Raw genomic sequence first — 18,030 nt, 5'->3', positions numbered from 1 at the left:
GACCCCAACTCCCCCCCAACCTTTAGGTCCCACTCAGAGGCCCCTTTCTCGGCGACACGGGCTCTGAGGCTTCTAGACCCGGGTAGGATTCCCTTCTGTGTTCTCCGACAGTGCCCCACAGGGCCACTGACATGGATCACTCTGCATCCCAGCTGCTTGGCTGCCGTGTCCCCCACTGGCCCTGGAGTGACCTCAGGGACCACACCTAGTGCGCACCCACTGGGGCCTAGCAGGGGCCTTGCACACAGGTGCCAGTCACTAGCTGCTGACCAAATGATCTCTTTAGGGAGGTGGGCGGGTCTGGGTTCCTGAGGGGGAAGGATGGTAGGGGACGAGGGGAGCTTGTGCCGTGTGGGAGACTAGAGCTCTTGGGCAGGGGAATTTGGGGGAATAAAAACAAAACATCCAGTTCTCCCTCACACTCGGCCTTGGCGCAGATGAGGCTGGCTGAGGGGTAGTTGAAGGACTTGAGGATGCGGGAGACCGCCAGGCTGACGTCCTCGTTACTGGGGTACAGGCTGACGGACGCGAAGCGTAGGTACTGCAGGCGGGGTGTCTCCTCGGGACCCACCTTGATGTGGGGGATCTGGACAGAGAAGGAGCCTTTGCTTCTGCCCTGTTGCTGCCTCCCCAGCCTCGCCTCCCAGGGACCCACCCCTACCCTGCCCCGCACTCGGCTCACCTCCTTCTCCCCACAGATATGGCTCACGGTGGAGGCAGACGCAGGGCTGGAGGAGGGCCCCAGGACAGACACGACCCCCTTGGGCAGGATCTGACACACTGCAAGGGGTGGGGGGAGACAAACGGCAGTCAGGGGCCCTCCTTTCATCCCCCACCTGGCCCGGGAGCACCTCTGACGCCTGGAGCTGCCCGATCCCCCTTGGCCACTCCAGACCCAGAGGCCCAATCCCCGACCCCACCCACTGCATTGGAGAAGACAGAGAGAGATGGGGAGAAATGGCAAGAGGGGTGGGTCAGATCAAGAGAGAAACAAAGGAAGGACAAAAAGGAAAGAGCGGGGGCCTCCTGGCTGCAAAGCTAGCACCTGCTTCCCCAGCCTCTGTCTCACTCCTCCTTTCTTTTTTTTTTTTTTAGATTTTATTTATTTATTTGACAGAGAGAGACATAGCGAGAGAGGGAACACAAGCAGGGGGAGTAGGAGAGGGAGAAGCAGGCCTCCCGCGGTGCAGGGAGCCCGACACGGGGCTCGATCCCAGGACCCTGGGATCACGACCTGAGCCGAAGGCAGACGCTTAACGACTGAGCCACCCAGGCGCCCCTCACTCCTCCTTTCTAACCGTGCTACAATCTGGGGTACAACCCACAGCCCCTCCACCCCAAACCCACAGCCAAGGGCCCCTCTCCGCCCCACATCCCAACATGGTTCTTCTCTTGCATTCATTTGCTCCTCTTTCTTCTGATTTCTTTCCCCTTAAACACGTCCGCATCTCGACACTGGGAGATAGAAGCTGTTGTTTTTGCCTGTCCAGTACCCATTCTCACGGCAAAACCCTAACTTCTCCTCGGGAACTGTAGGTTTCCCAGGATTGGCCGGCACCCGAGCCAGTATCAGAACCACGCTGTCCTGGCCAAAGTGATTGGCGCAGAGATGGGGATGGGTTCAAACCAGGCCATCAAGAGCCTTCCCCAGGTTTCTGCTACAATTATGACTAGGTTTGCTATCCTGGTAAGATGTAAGTTCTGAGCTGTTGGCCTGGAATATTAGGGAGAGTATTCCTGAAAATGAAACCAACTTAGAGGAGATCAGGGCCCACAGATGAAGACACAAAGATTCCTGGGACATCATTTGAGTACCTGGATCAAGCCATGCCTGAAACAATCCTGGGACATAATGTGAGAACCTGGATTAAGCCATGCCTGAAATTAGTCCCTAGGCCTTCTAGTGCCATGAGCGGATAAGTTCTCTTTTTCCCTTAAAGCAGCTTGAGTCGGCGGGCGCCTGGGTGGCTCAGTCATTAAGCGTCTGCCTTCGGCTCAGGTCATGATCCCAGGGTCCTGGGATCGAGCCCCGCATCGGGCTCCCTGCTTAGCAGGAAGCCTGCTTCTCCCTCTCCCCCTGCTTGTGTTCCCTCTCTCGCTGTCTTTCTCTCTGTGTCAAATAAATAAATAAAATCTTTAAAAAAAAAAAAAAAAGGCAGCTTGAGCGGGGTTTCTGCCACATCCAACTAAAAGCATCATAGCTAAATACCTTACCTTCTAAACTTGATTTTTCTCTGCCTTCCACATTGGTGAAGGCCCCATTTCCACAAAGCAAATGCTTAGAAACGATTCTTGCCTTCAAGCCTTCTCTCAATAGGCAAATTAGTCACCAAGTCCTGTCTCTTTTTTGTCCTCAAATTTTCTCACATCTGTCCCCTTCTCTTTGACCCCCTCCTCCCCTGCCCTACTTTAGGGCTCTCAACTCAGGCATGCAACACCCTCCTCACTGATCACCCAAATCTAGCCTCCAGATTCACCTTCCAAAAGCCCAGCTCCCTGGCCTAAACCCATAGATGGCTCCCTTCTGCCTAGAGGTGAGGATGGCATCTTTCAGCCTGCCACTGTAGGACTCCTTGAACTGATCCACCCATGCCCAGCCTCACCTCCCATTGCTCTGTCACACTTCAGCCCAAAATTCTCTCACGATCCCTCCAAACATGTCCTAAGTCCAGGTAGTCGGGACAGGTGCAACCCCACACCCTGTTCCTTGGCTCCATATACCCACCTCCTCCGCTCCAGCTCCAGACTATAGTCATATGCCTGGAACACCATCTGCCTCCTCACCCTCCATCCCAGCTTCTCCCAGTTTGTGTTCTGTGCTGCACCAGTCAGAGAAGTACAAGAAACACTGTACCCCATTCTTCCTCTCACTGATTTGAAACAAACATGAATATAACAAAGGCTCTGATAAGGCCTGTAAGAAATCAACCAGTCTAAAACACTGAAGTCAGCATCTCCTGGAGGTGTACAAACCCAGCATTTCTGTTCAAGAGATACCTATTAACGTTCGCTCAATCTGTGAGGATCCAACAAATACTTATGCACCTCTACTATGTGGCTCCAGGGCATACTTTGAGCAATGCCACTCCTATATCCTGCTCAACTTTCAGAGCTCAGAACTTTAGTTTAGCCTTCTCCAGAGTGCCTTTGCTGTCCCTGCCCTGAGACTCCCTTGCCTCGCTGCCCAGGCCCATCATTACTCAGCTCTGGGGACTATGTCCCTGGCCAGCTTATCTTTCAAATGAGGCCCTCAGCTCCTATAAGGGGTGAACTGGGGCTGGCGCTCTCCCCACCTCCCCACACCCAGCAGCACCATCTCTGGGAAGGGAAAGGCAGAGCGAACATGAAGGAAGGAGCAGGTAAAGCTAGAAAGCAAGCAAGCAAGCTGAGGAACGGACTGAGGGCTACCAGCCTGCCCTGCCTCACCCCACACCCCCTGTGGCCCTGCTCACTGGTGTCCGTGGTCTCGTACTGGCTGTCCCGCTGAAGCTCAAAGATATCTACTTCCACCCGGGCCTTGGCTGGGACCTCGATGATCCCGTTGATCTGCTCCCGGGCCAGAGCCAGGGCCAGACGCTCACCTCGGCCGCACACCGTCTGGTCGTCCAGGATTGCAGCTGAAGGGACACAGGGGTTGGGGACCAGACTCTGGGTCCTGAGAAAGGAGAGGCTGGGGTCCTAGACTCCTGGGCACTGAGGTGGGGTGGGGATGCTGACAGAGGGTCTAGGCTCCTGGACGTAGGGTTGGACAGAGCTGGAGGTCTAGGAGGGTCCAGGAGGAAGAAGGAGCAGGGGGCTGCTCTTCCTTGTTGCTGAGGGGAGCTGAGACCTGAAGCCCAGACCCCCGGGCCTGCGGGACTGGCACGCTCAGGGAGGGTCTCTGTGGAGGCAGGGCAGGGGCTGTAGGGCCTCACCCATGCGCAGCGATGAGAGCACCTGGCAGCTGGGGCTGGCGAAGGCAACAATCAGCAGCAGCAGCAGCTCAGCCGGCATCTTCCTCCCCTCCTCATGGGGACGCAGCTGCCGCGGCCCCCACTCGCCACCTGCAGGGAGCGCCCCCCGCCCATGGGCGGGGAGACTGCTGATATGGGGGGGCCTCAGAGCCCTTTGGTGACCACAGGCCCTGGGCCATTGTGGGTGAGCTCTGAAGGGCCCTGCCCTTGTTGGAAGCTGACGATACTGAGGGCATCACCAACGAAGGAAGCTCAGGCCCTGAGAGCACTACCAGCAAGGAGCTCCCAGCACTGAGTGGGATAGGCACGGGTGGAGGACATTCACAGCTACCAAAATGGGAGGGATCTCAGGTTAAGAATTCCAGGGACCATCCCCACTGCAACAGGAACCCAGGAAGTGCCACCCCCCCCAACCCAGTCCCGCCCCTGTCTCTGGGCAGGCAGCTGTTACTAGGCAACAGAAACTGGCTGGAGAGGATGCGGTGGTTGCTAGGCAACCCCATCCCAGGCCTCACTTGCCACTTTCCTGACGTCCCTGGCTCCCACAATCCCACGGGGAGAGAGGCCTGGACATCCGGGGTCTGGAGGGGAGAGTATCCGGGAGTTAAGGAAACTTGGGAAGAGAGGGAATGATGGAGAGAGACGGAGACACACATGGAGACACACAGATGGAGACAGATGGATGGACCTGAGACAGCCAAGGGGCTTAAAAAAAAAAAAGTAGAGAGAGAGAAGGAAGAAACAGGAGACAAAAATAGGAAGAGAGGCTGAGGCAGAGAAAATACAGAGACTCAGAAAAGGGGAAAGAGAAAAACAGGCAGAAATGCAAGAGAACAAGAAGACAGGAAAGGGAGGGGGATAGAGATAGAGAGGACAGAGGCGTTTCTGGGAGGTAAGGACAGGACTAGAAGGAAGAGGGAAGAGGCAAGAAGGCAGGGAGCCATGGGGGTGGAGAAAGGGCAGGGCGGGGAGAGGAGTGTAGGGCAGGCAGCAGAGAGGGAAATCAAGGCACAAGAGACACAGAATAGGACAGGGAGACAGAATGGAGAGAGAACACAATCCCACTTAAGATGCCAGCAGAAGTAGCCGGAAGAGAAGAGTGAGTAAGGCAGGGAGGGAGCTGTCTGCCAAAGCAGATGCCACACTGCAGCCCCCACCCTGCTCTGGGGAGCTGAGGAGTAGGGGGAGACAGTGCATCTCTGCTCCCCAGAACGGCTCCATCCCCAGGGAGTTAGAGTCCTCCAGGAGCCCCAGCCTTCTGTGGAGCACCCGCCCCCTTCCCCCCCAACCAGGGAAGGAATGAGTTCAGCTAGATGCACAGCTTCACCTGGTCAAGAGCCATGTCCCAGTGGAAGGGACACTGGGTTTCCAGGGGAGAGGTTTACTGTGAGGCTCAGAGTGCTGTGAGGTGAGCTTGGGGGGCCTCCCTGCACCTAATCTGATCCCCATAGAAGAGGGGCTTGAGCTAGTGAGATAGCAGAGTGAAACCTGCCAGGGAGGGTGGAGGCACAATGCAATGCTTCGGACCATCCTTGCAGCCACGAAAACCTAGGCCAGGGCAGCAGGAGACCCTATCAGTCCCTGCTCTGCCCCAACTCCCACCTGACCTTGAGCAGGTCCCTCTCTCGGTGCCTCTGCAAAAGGCAGGCTGGGGGTGGGAGGGCATCCTGGACAGGCTGGGGGCTGCAGATGGTCATTTGGATCTAAAGTGAAGCCTTCAAGGGTGGAGGAGCAAGGCAAGTTGGAGACCAGGAAGAACTCTCAGGGGGAGGGCTGTGGAGGGTGGGGCTCGGAGAGAGGCAGGAGCGAAGGGGGGGTCATCCCAAGACACCAGGGGCTTCTGGGGGCAAATCAGGGAACAGAGACTGGAGGACAGGGAAGCCCGAGGGAGAGACAGGAGCCAGGAGGGCAGGGTCCCACAGGTGGCAGACACAGGTAGGAGCAGAAAGACAGAGTGTGGGGGCCAGGGTTGGGGGCAGTGAATGGACAAAGACATACAGGAAGGCACAGACAGAAAAGACAGACCAAAAAGAAGTAACTGGGGCTAAATGAGAGACAAGGACATACACATGTTATCTAGAAGTGAGACACCAAGAGAAACAGAGACAAGATGGCCAGGGTGAGGCAGGGAAGCAGGCAGGCCTGAGCCCCATAGGCCCAGACACTTAGGCAAAGGCAAACAGCAGCCAACTGGGCAGAAGGAGCCGAGTCAGGGGCCCTGCCAGGGGAGGGAGACAGACAAGAGGGTGAGCAGGAGACATGGCCAAGGTGAGAAAGGAAATCGGTGAGACAAATGGGGTGAGGAAGAGGGCAAAGGAAAAAAAAGACCACAGGTGCAAGGACTGTAGGGAGGGGGAAAAAATCACAAAACTCTGAACAGGAATAGGGCTAGGTGGAAAGAGACAGAGAAAAATGAATGTCAGAGCCACACAGCAGATATAGAGAAGAGGAAGGGGCCAGTGGGACAGGCACAAACTAGGGGAGGGACAGTGAGGGCCAGGGGGGGAAATGAGGTGGGGAGGAAGAGCGAGTAATCTAGAGGGGCACAGGCAGGGACAGGCTAAGTGCCCATGTAAGGGGGCCCGGTCCACGTTGAGGTGCATCCACCCAGGGGGTCTGGAGGAGGGTGGTCGATCCCCGGAGCCCACAAACCCCAAGGCATGGGGAGGGATGAGGACCGACAGGCCAGCAGGATGCAGAAATGAGCAGAGGATGGGGGGTGCGGTGAGACCACCAAGGAAAAGGCAAAGTGGACCCCGGAGTGGCTAAGGAGAGAGGAGTGGATTTGTGGGAGGAGGGCAGAAAAGTGAACAGGAAGACAGCCTCCAAGTGCAAGGGCAGAGAAGGAGGACAGAGGAGCAGGGCCACAGGCAGAGCAAAGAGTGGACAGAGAGAAGTGGACAGAGCCACACCTGGCGGCGTGGGCACCACCAAAAGAGCCAGACAAGAGATAGGGGAGTTTTGAGAGAGAGAGAGAGAGAGAGAGAGATCAACAGAGAGACACCAAGAAAGAGTTAGCCTAACGGCAAAGAAGAGAGAAGTTGGACAGAGTCAGAGAGAGGCCCAGGAGAACACGAAATGGAGATTGTAAAATGGAAAGACATTTCCAGGAGAGAGCGAGCGGATGGGATAGGGATGGGCCCGTGGCAGGCGGAGGGGATGAGCCTCCGAGGAAAGAAGAGAGTCGGAAAGAGAGAGAGAGCAGAGCCGGTCACCGCGGGACCGCGGCTGGAGAAAGCAGGGGTGGAGACTGGCCGGGAGTCCCAGACAAGGAGTGAGCCCACAAGTAAGAGCCAGGCAGCCCCTCAGGACCCCGGAGGCGGGGGGCCGGGGGTAAGGCTGAGCTGTGCACCCAGAAGAAGGGTGAGGAGAGGCTGAGGGGAATGGCGGTTGGGAGATGGGGGACACGAGGCAGGCCCCTACTCGGGGAGGGACAGGGGGACGTGGGGGCCCCACCGGCCGGCCTTGAGCCCAGCCTTCCAGGACCCAGGCTGGCCCTAGCCCAACCCCCGCCCCACAGACACTCACGGATCCTGGTGGGACGGAGGGCTGGGCTCCCTCGAGGCCCGAGAAGACAGCGAGGAGATGCTCTGGCGCTGGGTGGTGGTGTGGCCGGGGCGGGGGGAGAGGGCAGTCCACAGGGCCCCCTCCCCCGCCGCCGACAGTGGCCCCCAACTAGTCCAAAACGGGGGCTCCCCAGGAGCAAGGAGGAAGGACAGGTGGAATCGGAGAGGGTGGGCCGGGGCAGGGAGGAAGGGGAAAGGAGAAAATGGAGGAGAGAAGGGGAGAGAGGAGAGGGGGAAGGAGCAAATGGAGGGGAAGGAGGGAGGAAAGGAGGAGAGGAAGGTGAAAACGGAAGGGAGGGGGGCACAGGCAAAGCCGGGGGAGGGGGAAGCCGGCCCAGGAAAGGGCCCCCGCCCCCTCCCCTAGCCGGGCCGGCCTGGGGGGGCCACGGGGGGCGAGGACTGGCTGGAGACCAGGAAGCCGGCCATCAGGAGGAGTGGGGGAGGGGAGGGCTGGATTGGGGGGAGGGGGCCACCCCTTCCCCCCTCCCCCCTGGAGCCTTGGCCCTGCCCTGGATGAGGCAAGGGCCTGGAGTCCTCAAGCCCTCAGCCCCCAAGGGAAAAGCATGCTAGGGGCGGGGAGAAGCCGAGGGGTGGAGGGGCCGGGGAGGACACAGTGCTGGGAGACTCGGACAGCTGAGACGGGGGCAGGCGAGGTGGAGGGATAGGGAGGAGGGAGGGAAGGATGGAGAGGAGCAGGTGGAAGAGGAAGGCGGAGGAGGGTGGGGTGTCCCGGAGGCGCCCGGTGCAGGGCCTCGGTGGGAGGGCCTGGCCACGGACTCCTGGTCCCCTGTGAGGTGCAGCCGCCGGCTCTGGGTCCCCAGCTGGGCCTGCCTCCCTGCTGCTGGCCACCGCCACCACCGCCACCGCCGCCAACACCACTACCACCACCACCACCTCCGCCGCCGCCGCCACCTCTCCTTCTCCCCTCCGAGGCCGCCGCCTGCCTGCCCGCCCGCCCGCTGCCCGCCACCCGCCGCCTGCGCTGGGTCCTGGAGCGCGGGGGGCAGGGGGGAGAGAGAGGAGGGAGGGAGGAGGCAGGGAGGAGGGCGGGCAGGAGGAAGGGAGGGCAGCAGGCGGAGAAAGAGGAGGGAGGGGAGTCGGGGGGGAGGGGGAGCTCGTATTGGTCGGGGCTGGGGGGCCCGCGAGGAGAATGCTGATGAGGGGAAGGCGCTGCATTGGACGGAGGGCCCACCCCCGGGCCACCCCCTCCACCACCATGCCACCGCCCTGCCCAGGAGCCCACGGAGATGAGAGACAGGGAGAGCTGAGGAGAAGGCCATGGAGCTGGTGGGGAGAGGGCTACAGAGATGAAGAAAAATGCAGAGGAATAGCAAGACGGCCAGCAAAACTCACAGAGGTGGGCCAAGGTCCACAAACCCCACAAGGACAAGGACAGGGAAAAGCCCAGAGAAAAGAGAGAAAAGCCTATGGAAACATGGGAGCAGACCAGAGACAGCTAAGGACCTCAGAGACCGACGAGGGCAGCTGGTGGACACAGAGAGCCCCACAGGAAGATGGAGAGAGGCCCATGGGAACAGAAAGCACTCCTCGGACATGGGGAGTGGTCCATGGGGATGGGAGAAGGCCACAGAAATGGGAACAAGGACGGACGCATATCACAGAGACAGGGAGGTGGGCCAAGCAAAGTAGGAGGAGATCAGAGAAATGGGGATGGAGGGAAACAGCTACCAGGAACCCATGAAAACAAGGATGTGTGGACACAAGAGGCCCCCTAAGGCAGGAGGAGCCAGCCCCTGGAGATAAGGAAGAAGCTCCCAGAAGTAGAAATAGCCCCCATGGAGGGGAAGGGATGGGTGGGGGGAATGGGAATTGTCTATAATGCATAGAGAAATCCTTGGGCCCCACAGACATGAGCAGGTGGCGTGAAGAGGCTCTCCTTCTCAAGCCACCACCTGAGCAGAGAGGCAGTGAGAAAGGGCAGGATGCTGGAGGGCAGAGCCAGCAGAAGTGGGAGGCTCCCTCTCAGGGAGCCCATGGCAGCTTCTCAGAGGAAACTAAGCAGGACAGGGGGATGGAAGACAGAAGCAGTGACACAGATCTTAGAGTGGGGGTGGGTGATGCACGGCTGGGTGGGGGATGAAATTTGGGGGGAAGGAACATGACAGTTGGCGCCGAAGGCTGAGCCCGTGACTCACCACCACCCCCAATGCTCGTGATGGGGAGGAGACACTGACACACTCACGTGCAGCCCCCCAGCACACGTGACCATATGCCTTCACACACACACACACACACACACACACACAGCACATGGCAACCCTTACACCAGCCTGGCATAGAAAGCCCTCGTCCCATATGGAGCATCCCTGACATATGCCTCACACATACAATGGACCCTGAAGGACCATCAACTTTGCACACACCTCCTCACCCTACGTGGGCAACACCTATGGTCCCCCAACACCTACCCTCAGCTCCCGCAAAGGCTGAAAGCCTAGACTCTCGCCAGGCTCTAGGCCTTTGCTTATGCAGGGACCCCAGCAAAGAATGCCTATCCTCTCTAAAATAAACCTACGCCAGAAATCTAGTCTCATGCCACCACCTTCACAAAGACTGATCCAGGCCTCAGCTTACTCCTGTATCATCAGAAGAGAAGGAACCAAGCTAGTCAACCCAGATAAACTGGGAAGTCCAAGCAAAAAGTCTGAGCGGAAAGGGGCCTGACATGCCAAGCTGGACCCTTGCGTTTTCAGGTGAAAAAGGGGGCTTCAGCAGGTGTGAGAACCTGCCCAACTGCATGGAGGCTATCAAAGGCTGAGTCTAGCTTCCAGGTTCTCTGGCTCCCTCCCCAGTTGATTTCACTCTGATGGCAAACCCAGATGACCAGCTTTAGAGCTCACACATTCCCACCAAGTTCTTTTCTCTACTTCTTGCGTTCATCCATTCGACATGCCAGGAGGGATAGGACATCCACCTGCCAGGCAGTAGTAGAGACTGGGGGCCAAGAGCATAGACCCTGGAGTTGACTCCTGGGTTAGAACCCTGGCTCTGTCTCCTCCTAAAGATAGGCAAGCTACTTAACTTCTCTGGGCCCCAGTGTCTTTGTAACGTGAGAACAGTAACTCCTCCCTCCTGGGATTGAGATGATTAAACTGATAAAGCGTACAAAGCACTAAGCACAATAGTTGGCACATCATAACACACTCAGGACACATCAGCTATTATTAATGAGCTCCTTGAGGTCCTAATAAAAGTTAATTCTTACATAGTGTTTACGCTGTGCCTCACAACCGTGACATAGGGGCTATTATCCTCATTTCACAGATGAGGAAACTGAGGCACAGGGGAGTTAACTTGTCCAAGACATTAGCTAGGAAGTGGCCGGGTCAGGATTTCAATCCAGACAGCCTGGTTTAATTACACTGGCTTGGTGTTAGGGATTTTAATTTAGTGGAAAGTTAGGACACCCAATTAGAAACCAATTGAAGGACACAGCAAAGGTGATGACCGAAGAGTCAGACCTAGGGTTGCCTCAGTAGATTTTAGCCTCAGGAAGGCTGAGACTCAGTTTACTCATTTGAGAAACGGTGGGGCGGGGGGCGGCTAGAGAGAACAAATGAATCTCTTGCAGCTCCTCAGTCCTTGAGTTCAGAGAGTAGCTCTGGAAACATAACAGTGCGCTGCCAACGCCCTGAGGGCCAGAAGGGGAGATGAGTAGGGATGCACAGGAGCCCTTGGACACATGGAGACTCCACGGTCCAAGTGGCCCTGGGTCAGCCTAGAAAGAAAGCACCTTGGAAGGTATCAGAGCAGAGTCCATCTGCTACAGGGTCACTTTCTGCAGGTTTTCACCCTAGTTGTCCTTCAGGTCGTCCACACACACACACACTCCGTTTCTTCCAGTGAAGCTGTCCTTGCTTTTTCTTTATCCCCTCCATTTCCCCATTTCCTCCCTTCTTCAGGTTTTCCTCGATCCCTCAGATCCCCGCGCTCCTTGTTTCCCTTTTGACATTTCTCCTTCCCCCTCCCCCCAGAGTCCCTCGGTTTTTCTCCCCTTCCTTCGTGCTGCCTCCGTTCTTCTTTCTAATAAAAGGAGTCTGGAGCCTCAGTTTCCCTTTTCACCCCCTCCATGTGCTTCGTGCTGCAGTTTCCCCTCCCCGCTTCGCGCTGACAGGTGCTTCACGTTCTCCCTTCACTCCTCGGGGCTTCCTGCGCCACCGTTCCCCCGCCCCCACCCTCTGGGTCTCGTGCGCCTCAATTTCTCCGACTTCCCCTCGAACCCGACGCGACTCCCGCTCGGCGCCCCCAAGATGGCGCCCGCAGCCTCGCTCCGCCGCCTGACGTCACCGCGCTGCCCTCCCTTCTTCAGGCGTCAGGCGGAGTCGACGAGCAGCTGGAGGAGGAGCATCCTCCAAGGGGCTTAAGGAGGCGGACACTATCAACCCGGGGGCCGGCCGGTGAGGGGACATCGCTGGAGGATTGGTTGGGCACTGCGGCGGATCCCGACGCTCCATACTATTGGCCCAAGGCTCAGAGACGTGAGCCTCGATTGGTCGAAAGGCGGGAGCCAGACGGACGCTGATTGGGCGCGTTCGGCCGTTCGCGGAGCGGCCGAGGAGGAAGGTGGGCGGGGCGTTGCTGAGGGCGACTGGGGGCGAGAGCGAGGCTGCGGAGCAGACGAGAGGCGACGGCGGGAGCTAGAGAGGGCGCAGCGGTAGGGTGGCCGCGCGAGGCGAGCGGCGGCCCGGGCCTGGGCCCGGGGCGTGCGAGACGGCGGAGGCGGGTGAGTGCGGGCGGGCGGGCGGCAGGCCGGCCCGGCTCCCCCCCTCCCCCGCTCCCGGCCGCCCCACGCCGCCCCGCCTGCGCACTGACGGCCGGAGGGGGCGCGCGCCGGGCGGGGAGGGCGGAGCGGCACCAACGGCCGGCGGGGCGCGCGGGCGGCCGGGCGGGGGCCGGGCTGGGAGGGCGGGTGGGGAAGGGGGTTAGAGTCGTGCTGGGCTGAGTGAGGAGGGGCGGGGCACGGGCCGGGGGCTGGGAGGGCCCTGGGTGGGAAGGGAGGCGTTAGAGCTGCCCCCCCGGGAGAGTGTCCAAGGCTCCAGGGGGTATCGGGGCCGGGCCTGGTGGTGGGGCCGCCCGGGACCGAAGCGGGGTGGACGGTTAGAGGGGGCTTGCGTGTCGGGGGGGGGGCGGTTAGGGCGTGAGAAAAGAGGTAATTAAGTTAACATAAAGAGATAAACGTAGGTAAGCCTGGAAGGCATTAGACCAGTGAGAGGGGCTTGGTGTGGAAAGGTATCAGCAAACGAATATCCCTGGAGGGAGGATTTGGAGCTGAGGCAGAGGTCCGGGTATTGAGAACGGGGTTACGTTAATGTGAAGGGAGTTGGGGGGGGCGCCACCGTTGGAATGGGTTGAGAGGAGTGTCTGTGCAAAGGGTTATGTTGTGTGAAAAGGGCGTCTGGGTGTCCCTAGGACAGGTTGGGTAGAGGTAATGTTTTTGGAAAGTAGAGGGAATTAGGTCAAGGTGAAGAGTGGTAATTGGGTATCCCTGGAGAAGGTTAGGGGGTTGGAGAGGTCCGTGTACTCAGTGGGGGAAGGTCTTGGTATCGCTGGAATGAGAATGAGCTGTTAGGTTGACAAGAAGTTGGGGGTCTGGGTATCCCCAGGGTAATAAGCTGGTGAGAGGGGTCTGGGTGTGAGGAAGAGGGTCTGGCTATCCTCTGTCTAGCTTGGGGGGGGCGGGGGGGTTCAGCATAAGAAGGTAGGGTCTGGGTATTCCTAAAGGGGATTTGGGCCGGCGGGGGTGGTGGTGGCATATGTGTGAAAGTTTAAGCCTTTGTGAAGGGTAGTCTGGATCTCCCTGGATTGGGTTAGAGCATGTGCCGGGATCTTTTTGCAAAGGAGAGAAACTTAAGTTGTTATGAAGAGGGCGTCTGAGCATCCCTGGAATGAGTTAGAGTGGGGTTGGGTCTTTTTGCAAGGAAGAGGAGTTTATGCCGATACGAAGAGGGGATCTGGGGATCCCTAGAATGGGCTAGGGTGGGAACGGGTCATTTCGCAAAGAAGAAATTCAGCTTAGGTATTTTAATAATGTGAAAGGGGGTCTGGGCGTCCCTGGCATGGGTTAGGCACAGAGGTTTGTAAGGAAGGGTTTAAGGTGATGTGAAGACCGTATCTGGGCATCCCTAAAATGGGTTAGGCTGGGTCATTTTGTAAAGAAGAGGGGCTGAGGTTGATATGAAGAGGCACCTAGGGCATCCCTATAGTGGTTGGGGTAGAAGAGGGGATCTGGGTACCCCAGGGGGGATTAGAATTGTAGGTGAGGTCTCAGTGTAAAGAACAAGTAATTTCTGTGAAGAGTGAGACACGAGTTGGGGTGACGGGTAGAATATAGGTATGAAGAGGTTAGGCTTTTGTGAAGTGGGTCTGGGTATTCTGGATAGGGGGTTAGGGCTGTGGGAGAGGGCTTTGATTTGTAGAGATAAGCACTTTGAAAAGGGGGATCTGGGTATCATGGAGAAGTGGTCTAGGAGGGGAAAGTGTAGGTGTAGTGATGGGTTACGCCAGCATGAGACAAGTTGGTTGAAGGAAGGGCAAGTTTGATGTGAGGGATCTGGGCACCAGAGGGAGAGACAGTGTCTAACGGGCGTATGTAAAGGAGAGGGGTTGTACCATGTGAGGATGCAGAAAGTGGCGGGGGCTTGGGGCAGTTTGAGTCTTCTGGTGTAGAAAGATGTCAGGAACCTGGGGGAGGGAACAGAGGAGGAGGGAGGCTGGGAGAAGTGGTGGCCGTTAGGGCCTGTGAGGACTCCCTGAGGCACCGGGGAGCAGGAATGGGGTAGTGAGTTGGGAAGGAGGCTCGAATGGAGAGGACACAGGTTCCTGTGTGATGCGCGTGGCTGTGGGCCAGCTGAGAGGCATGGGAGGTGAGGGTTGGACAGGTTACGAGGATCTGGTGGGTGGGGCTTGATGCGCGTTGATTCAGAGGTGAGCCTTGGATAAGATTCTGGGAAGGGACTGCTGGGAAGGTTCTGTGCTTGGTAGTCTCGCGTGTTCAGGAGCAGAAGGATTGCTGGGGGTGAGGGGTGGGAGTGGGAAATGGAAGCAAGAAGTTAGAGGGTAAAATACATACAGGGTCTTGGCCGGGAGTGCTAAAGGGAAAGAACTGTCCCTCAGAAGGATGGAGGAGACAGCAGTTTACTGGGATCTGTCCCCACCTCTTTCCTTTCACAGCCCAGGGCCTCGCTGCCGCCATGACCGAGGAATCCGAGGAGACGGTCCTGTACATCGAGCACCGCTATGTCTGCTCCGAGTGCAACCAGCTGTACGGGTCCCTGGAGGAAGTGCTCGTGCACCAGAACTCCCATGTGCCCCAGCAGCACTTCGAGCTGGTGGGCGTGGCTGAGCCTGGAGTCGCGGTGGCCACGGAGGCAGCTTCTGGCACGGGCCTCTATCAAACGCTGGTGCAGGAGAGCCAGTACCAGTGCCTGGAGTGCGGGCAGCTGCTCCTGTCCCCCAGCCAGCTCCTGGAGCATCAGGAGCTGCACCTGAAGATGATGGCTCCCCAGGAGGCGGTGGCGGCTGAGCCGCCAGCCAAGGCGCCCGCACTCAGCTCCAGTACCATCCACTACGAGTGTGTGGACTGCAAGGCTCTCTTCGCCAGCCAGGAGCTCTGGCTGAGCCACCGGCAGACGCACCTCCGGGGCACTCCCGCCAAGCCTGCGGCCCCCGTGGTCCTGGGGTCCCCGGTGGTCCTGGGGACCCCTGTGGGCCAGGCCCGTGTGGCTGTGGAGCACTCCTACCGCAAGGCAGAGGAGGGTGGGGAAGGAGCAGCTGTCCCTTCTGCCGCCGCCGCCGCCACCACTGAGGTGGTCACTGAGGTGGAGCTGCTCCTGTACAAGTGCTCTGAGTGCTCCCAGCTCTTTCAGCTTCCAGCCGACTTCCTGGAGCACCAGGCCACCCACTTCCCTGCCCCGGTCCCCGAGTCGGAGGAACCTGCCTTGCAGCAGGAGACCCTGACTCCGTCACCTGCGGAGGTGCCTGTGTCCCAGCCCGATCCCCTGCCGTCCTCTGACCACAGTTACGAGTTGCGCAACGGTGAAGCCATTGGGCGTGATCGCCGGGGGCGCAAGGCCCGGAGGAACAACGGCGGAGAGCTGGGCGGGACGGCCACCCAGGAGCTCTTTTGCTCCGCGTGCGACCAGCTCTTTCTGTCACCTCACCAGCTACAGCAGCATCTGCGCAGTCACCGGGAGGGCGTCTTTAAGTGCCCTCTGTGCAGTCGCGTCTTCCCCAGCCCTTCCAGTCTAGACCAGCACCTCGGAGACCACAGCAGCGAGTCTCACTTCCTGTGCGTGGACTGCGGCCTGGCCTTTGGCACAGAGGCCCTGCTCCTGGCCCACCGGCGAGCCCACACCCCGAATCCTCTGCACTCGTGTCCGTGCGGGAAGACCTTTGTCAACCTCACCAAGTTCCTGTATCATCGGCGTACCCACGGGGCGGGGGGCGTCCCTCTGCCCACCACACCGGTCCCCCCCGAGGAGCCGGTCATTGGGCTCCCCGAGCCGGCCCCGGCAGAGACTGGAGAGTCCGAGGCGCCGGAGCCTCCTGTGGCCGAAGAGAGCTCAGCAGGGCCGGCTGCCCCGGGCACCTACCGCTGCCTGCTGTGCAGCCGCGAGTTCGGCAAGGCCTTGCAGCTGACGCGGCACCAGCGTTTTGTGCATCGGCTGGAGCGGCGCCATAAGTGTGGCATCTGCGGCAAGATGTTCAAGAAGAAGTCCCACGTGCGTAACCACCTGCGCACGCACACGGGCGAACGGCCTTTCCCCTGCCCGGACTGCTCCAAGCCCTTCAACTCGCCCGCCAACCTGGCCCGCCACCGGCTCACGCACACGGGGGAGCGGCCCTACCGCTGCGGGGACTGCGGCAAGGCTTTCACGCAGAGCTCCACGCTGCGGCAGCACCGCCTGGTGCACGCGCAGCACTTCCCCTACCGCTGCCAGGAGTGCGGCGTGCGTTTTCACCGCCCCTACCGCCTGCTCATGCACCGCTACCACCACACGGGCGAGTACCCCTACAAGTGTCGCGAGTGCCCCCGCTCCTTCCTGCTGCGCCGGTTGCTGGAGGTGCACCAGCTCGTGGCCCATGCCGGCCGCCAGCCGCACCGCTGCCCGTCCTGCGGGGCCGCCTTCCCCTCCTCGCTGCGGCTGCGTGAGCACCGCTGCGCCGCTGCTGCGGCCCAGGCCCCCCGGCGCTTCGAGTGCGGCACCTGCGGCAAGAAAGTGGGCTCGGCGGCCCGGTTGCAGGCGCACGAGGCGGCCCATGCGGCTGCTGGGCCGGGCGAGGTCCTGGCTAAGGAGCCCCCGGCCCCCCGGGCCCCCCGGGCCACTCGCGGGCCGGTTGCCTCCCCCACCACCCTGGGGGGCGCGGCCCCCGCGGCCCCCGCAGCCCCCGCGGCCCCCGCCCGACGCCGGGGCCTGGAGTGCAGCGAGTGTAAGAAGCTGTTCAGCACAGAGACCTCGCTGCAGGTGCACCGGCGCATCCACACGGGGGAGCGGCCGTACCCGTGTCCGGACTGCGGCAAGGCCTTCCGTCAGAGCACCCACCTGAAGGACCACCGGCGCCTGCACACAGGCGAGCGGCCCTTTGCCTGCGAAGTGTGCGGCAAGGCCTTTGCCATCTCCATGCGCTTGGCAGAGCATCGGCGCATTCACACGGGGGAGCGGCCCTACTCCTGCCCTGACTGTGGCAAGAGCTACCGCTCCTTCTCCAACCTCTGGAAGCACCGCAAGACCCACCAGCAGCAGCATCAGGCAGCCGTGCGGCAGCAGGTGGCCGAGGCCGAGGCCGCCGTCGGTCTGGCCGTCATGGAGACTGCAGTGGAGGCGCTGCCCCTGGTGGAGGCCATTGAGATCTATCCCCTGGCTGAGGCCGAGGGGGTCCAGATCAGCGGCTGACCCTGCCCCCTTTCCCTCTTCAGCACCACCAGTCCCTGTTGCTGAAGAACCTCCTCCAGTGTCCCCTTAAGTCTCTGTAGATACTGTGCCCCTTCCTCCGCCTCTCCCAACCACCATGTAGGTTCTGTAACTGGATTTATTCTCTCTTCCGAGGGGGGAGCTCTGGGGTCCTTGATATGTATAAAAGGCGCCCCGCCCCACCCCCACCTTCCACCTGTTAGTGCGGGTGGCCCCAAGATGAAACAGTCAATAAAGACTGAATTGGACATTTATGTGTTTTTGTCTGGCCCAGCTGTGTGGGGTGGGATTTGGGAGCTGACTTTATGGCTTTTTCAGCATCCAGAACAGGGCCTGCCAAGTAGTAGGAGCTCAGGAGACCTTTACTGAACTAAAGAGGACCTGGAGTCCCAGGGCCTGGCTCAGAGAGCAGGGACTTCACCCTGGTGTGGCACGGGAAGCAGTGTGGCTGTCTTGCCACTAGAGGTCTCCACAGCCCCATAGAAAAACCTGAAGCTGTTTTCAATTGGTGGCAGGAACATTTGGGAAAATAATTCAGATTTTTTCTCACCACTTCTGGCCCCCACGCCTGGCCTGACA

At 59.5% G+C, this 18,030-nt stretch overlaps 2 protein-coding genes across 5 annotated transcripts in view; one reads left to right on the top strand and one right to left on the bottom strand.

Annotated features, from left to right (window-relative positions):
- Positions 1–11,539, bottom strand: part of GRIK5 (glutamate ionotropic receptor kainate type subunit 5) — a 56,849-nt gene extending 45,310 nt beyond the window's left edge. Inside the window, exons 1-5 of one of the 3 annotated variants that reach the window (XM_034986607.1) lie at positions 11,274–11,539; positions 3,915–4,043; positions 3,453–3,617; positions 683–780; positions 421–586 (exon numbers count right to left, since the gene is read on the bottom strand). In XM_034986607.1, coding sequence (XP_034842498.1) covers positions 421–586; positions 683–780; positions 3,453–3,617; positions 3,915–3,993 — 508 coding nt within the window. In that variant the 5' untranslated portion in view covers positions 3,994–4,043; positions 11,274–11,539. Of the gene's footprint in view, positions 1–420; positions 587–682; positions 781–3,452; positions 3,618–3,914; positions 4,044–7,481; positions 7,729–11,273 lie in introns of those variants that run through there. The other 2 variants (XM_034986606.1, XM_034986608.1) reach the window with 2 other exon arrangements.
- Positions 11,540–12,074: 535 nt separating this feature from the next.
- ZNF574 (zinc finger protein 574) lies at positions 12,075–17,705 on the top strand. Of its 2 annotated transcripts, none has more exons than XM_034986605.1 (2): positions 12,075–12,263; positions 14,711–17,705. In XM_034986605.1, the coding sequence occupies exon 2, from the start codon at positions 14,731–14,733 to the stop codon at positions 17,431–17,433; it is 2,703 nt and encodes a 900-aa protein (XP_034842496.1). In that variant the 5' UTR covers positions 12,075–12,263; positions 14,711–14,730; the 3' UTR covers positions 17,434–17,705. The 2 variants fall into 2 exon arrangements, with proteins under 2 accessions (XP_034842496.1, XP_034842495.1); XM_034986604.1 differs by lacking the exon at positions 12,075–12,263 and adding an exon at positions 13,253–14,403.
- Positions 17,706–18,030: the final 325 nt, after the last annotated feature.

This window comes from Mirounga leonina, unplaced genomic scaffold (genome assembly GCF_011800145.1).
Source record: "Mirounga leonina isolate KUSES-001 unplaced genomic scaffold, KU_Mleo_1.0 Mir_376, whole genome shotgun sequence".
NCBI classification, from domain to species: Eukaryota; Metazoa; Chordata; class Mammalia; order Carnivora; family Phocidae; genus Mirounga; species Mirounga leonina.
The sequence above is the reverse complement of the archived record's forward strand: the minus strand, read 5'-3'. Positions and strand labels throughout refer to the sequence as shown.

What these genes read in the sequence shown, in the direction of transcription:
- ZNF574 (XM_034986604.1), top strand. Translation starts at nt 14,367, where the DNA reads ATGCGCGTGGCTGTGGGCCAGCTGAGAGGCATGGGAG. An exon ending in CCAGCTGAGAGGCATGGGAG is followed by an intron (nt 14,404 to 14,710) that starts GTGAGGGTTGGA and finishes TTCCTTTCACAG; the next exon opens with CCCAGGGCCTCGCTGCCGCC.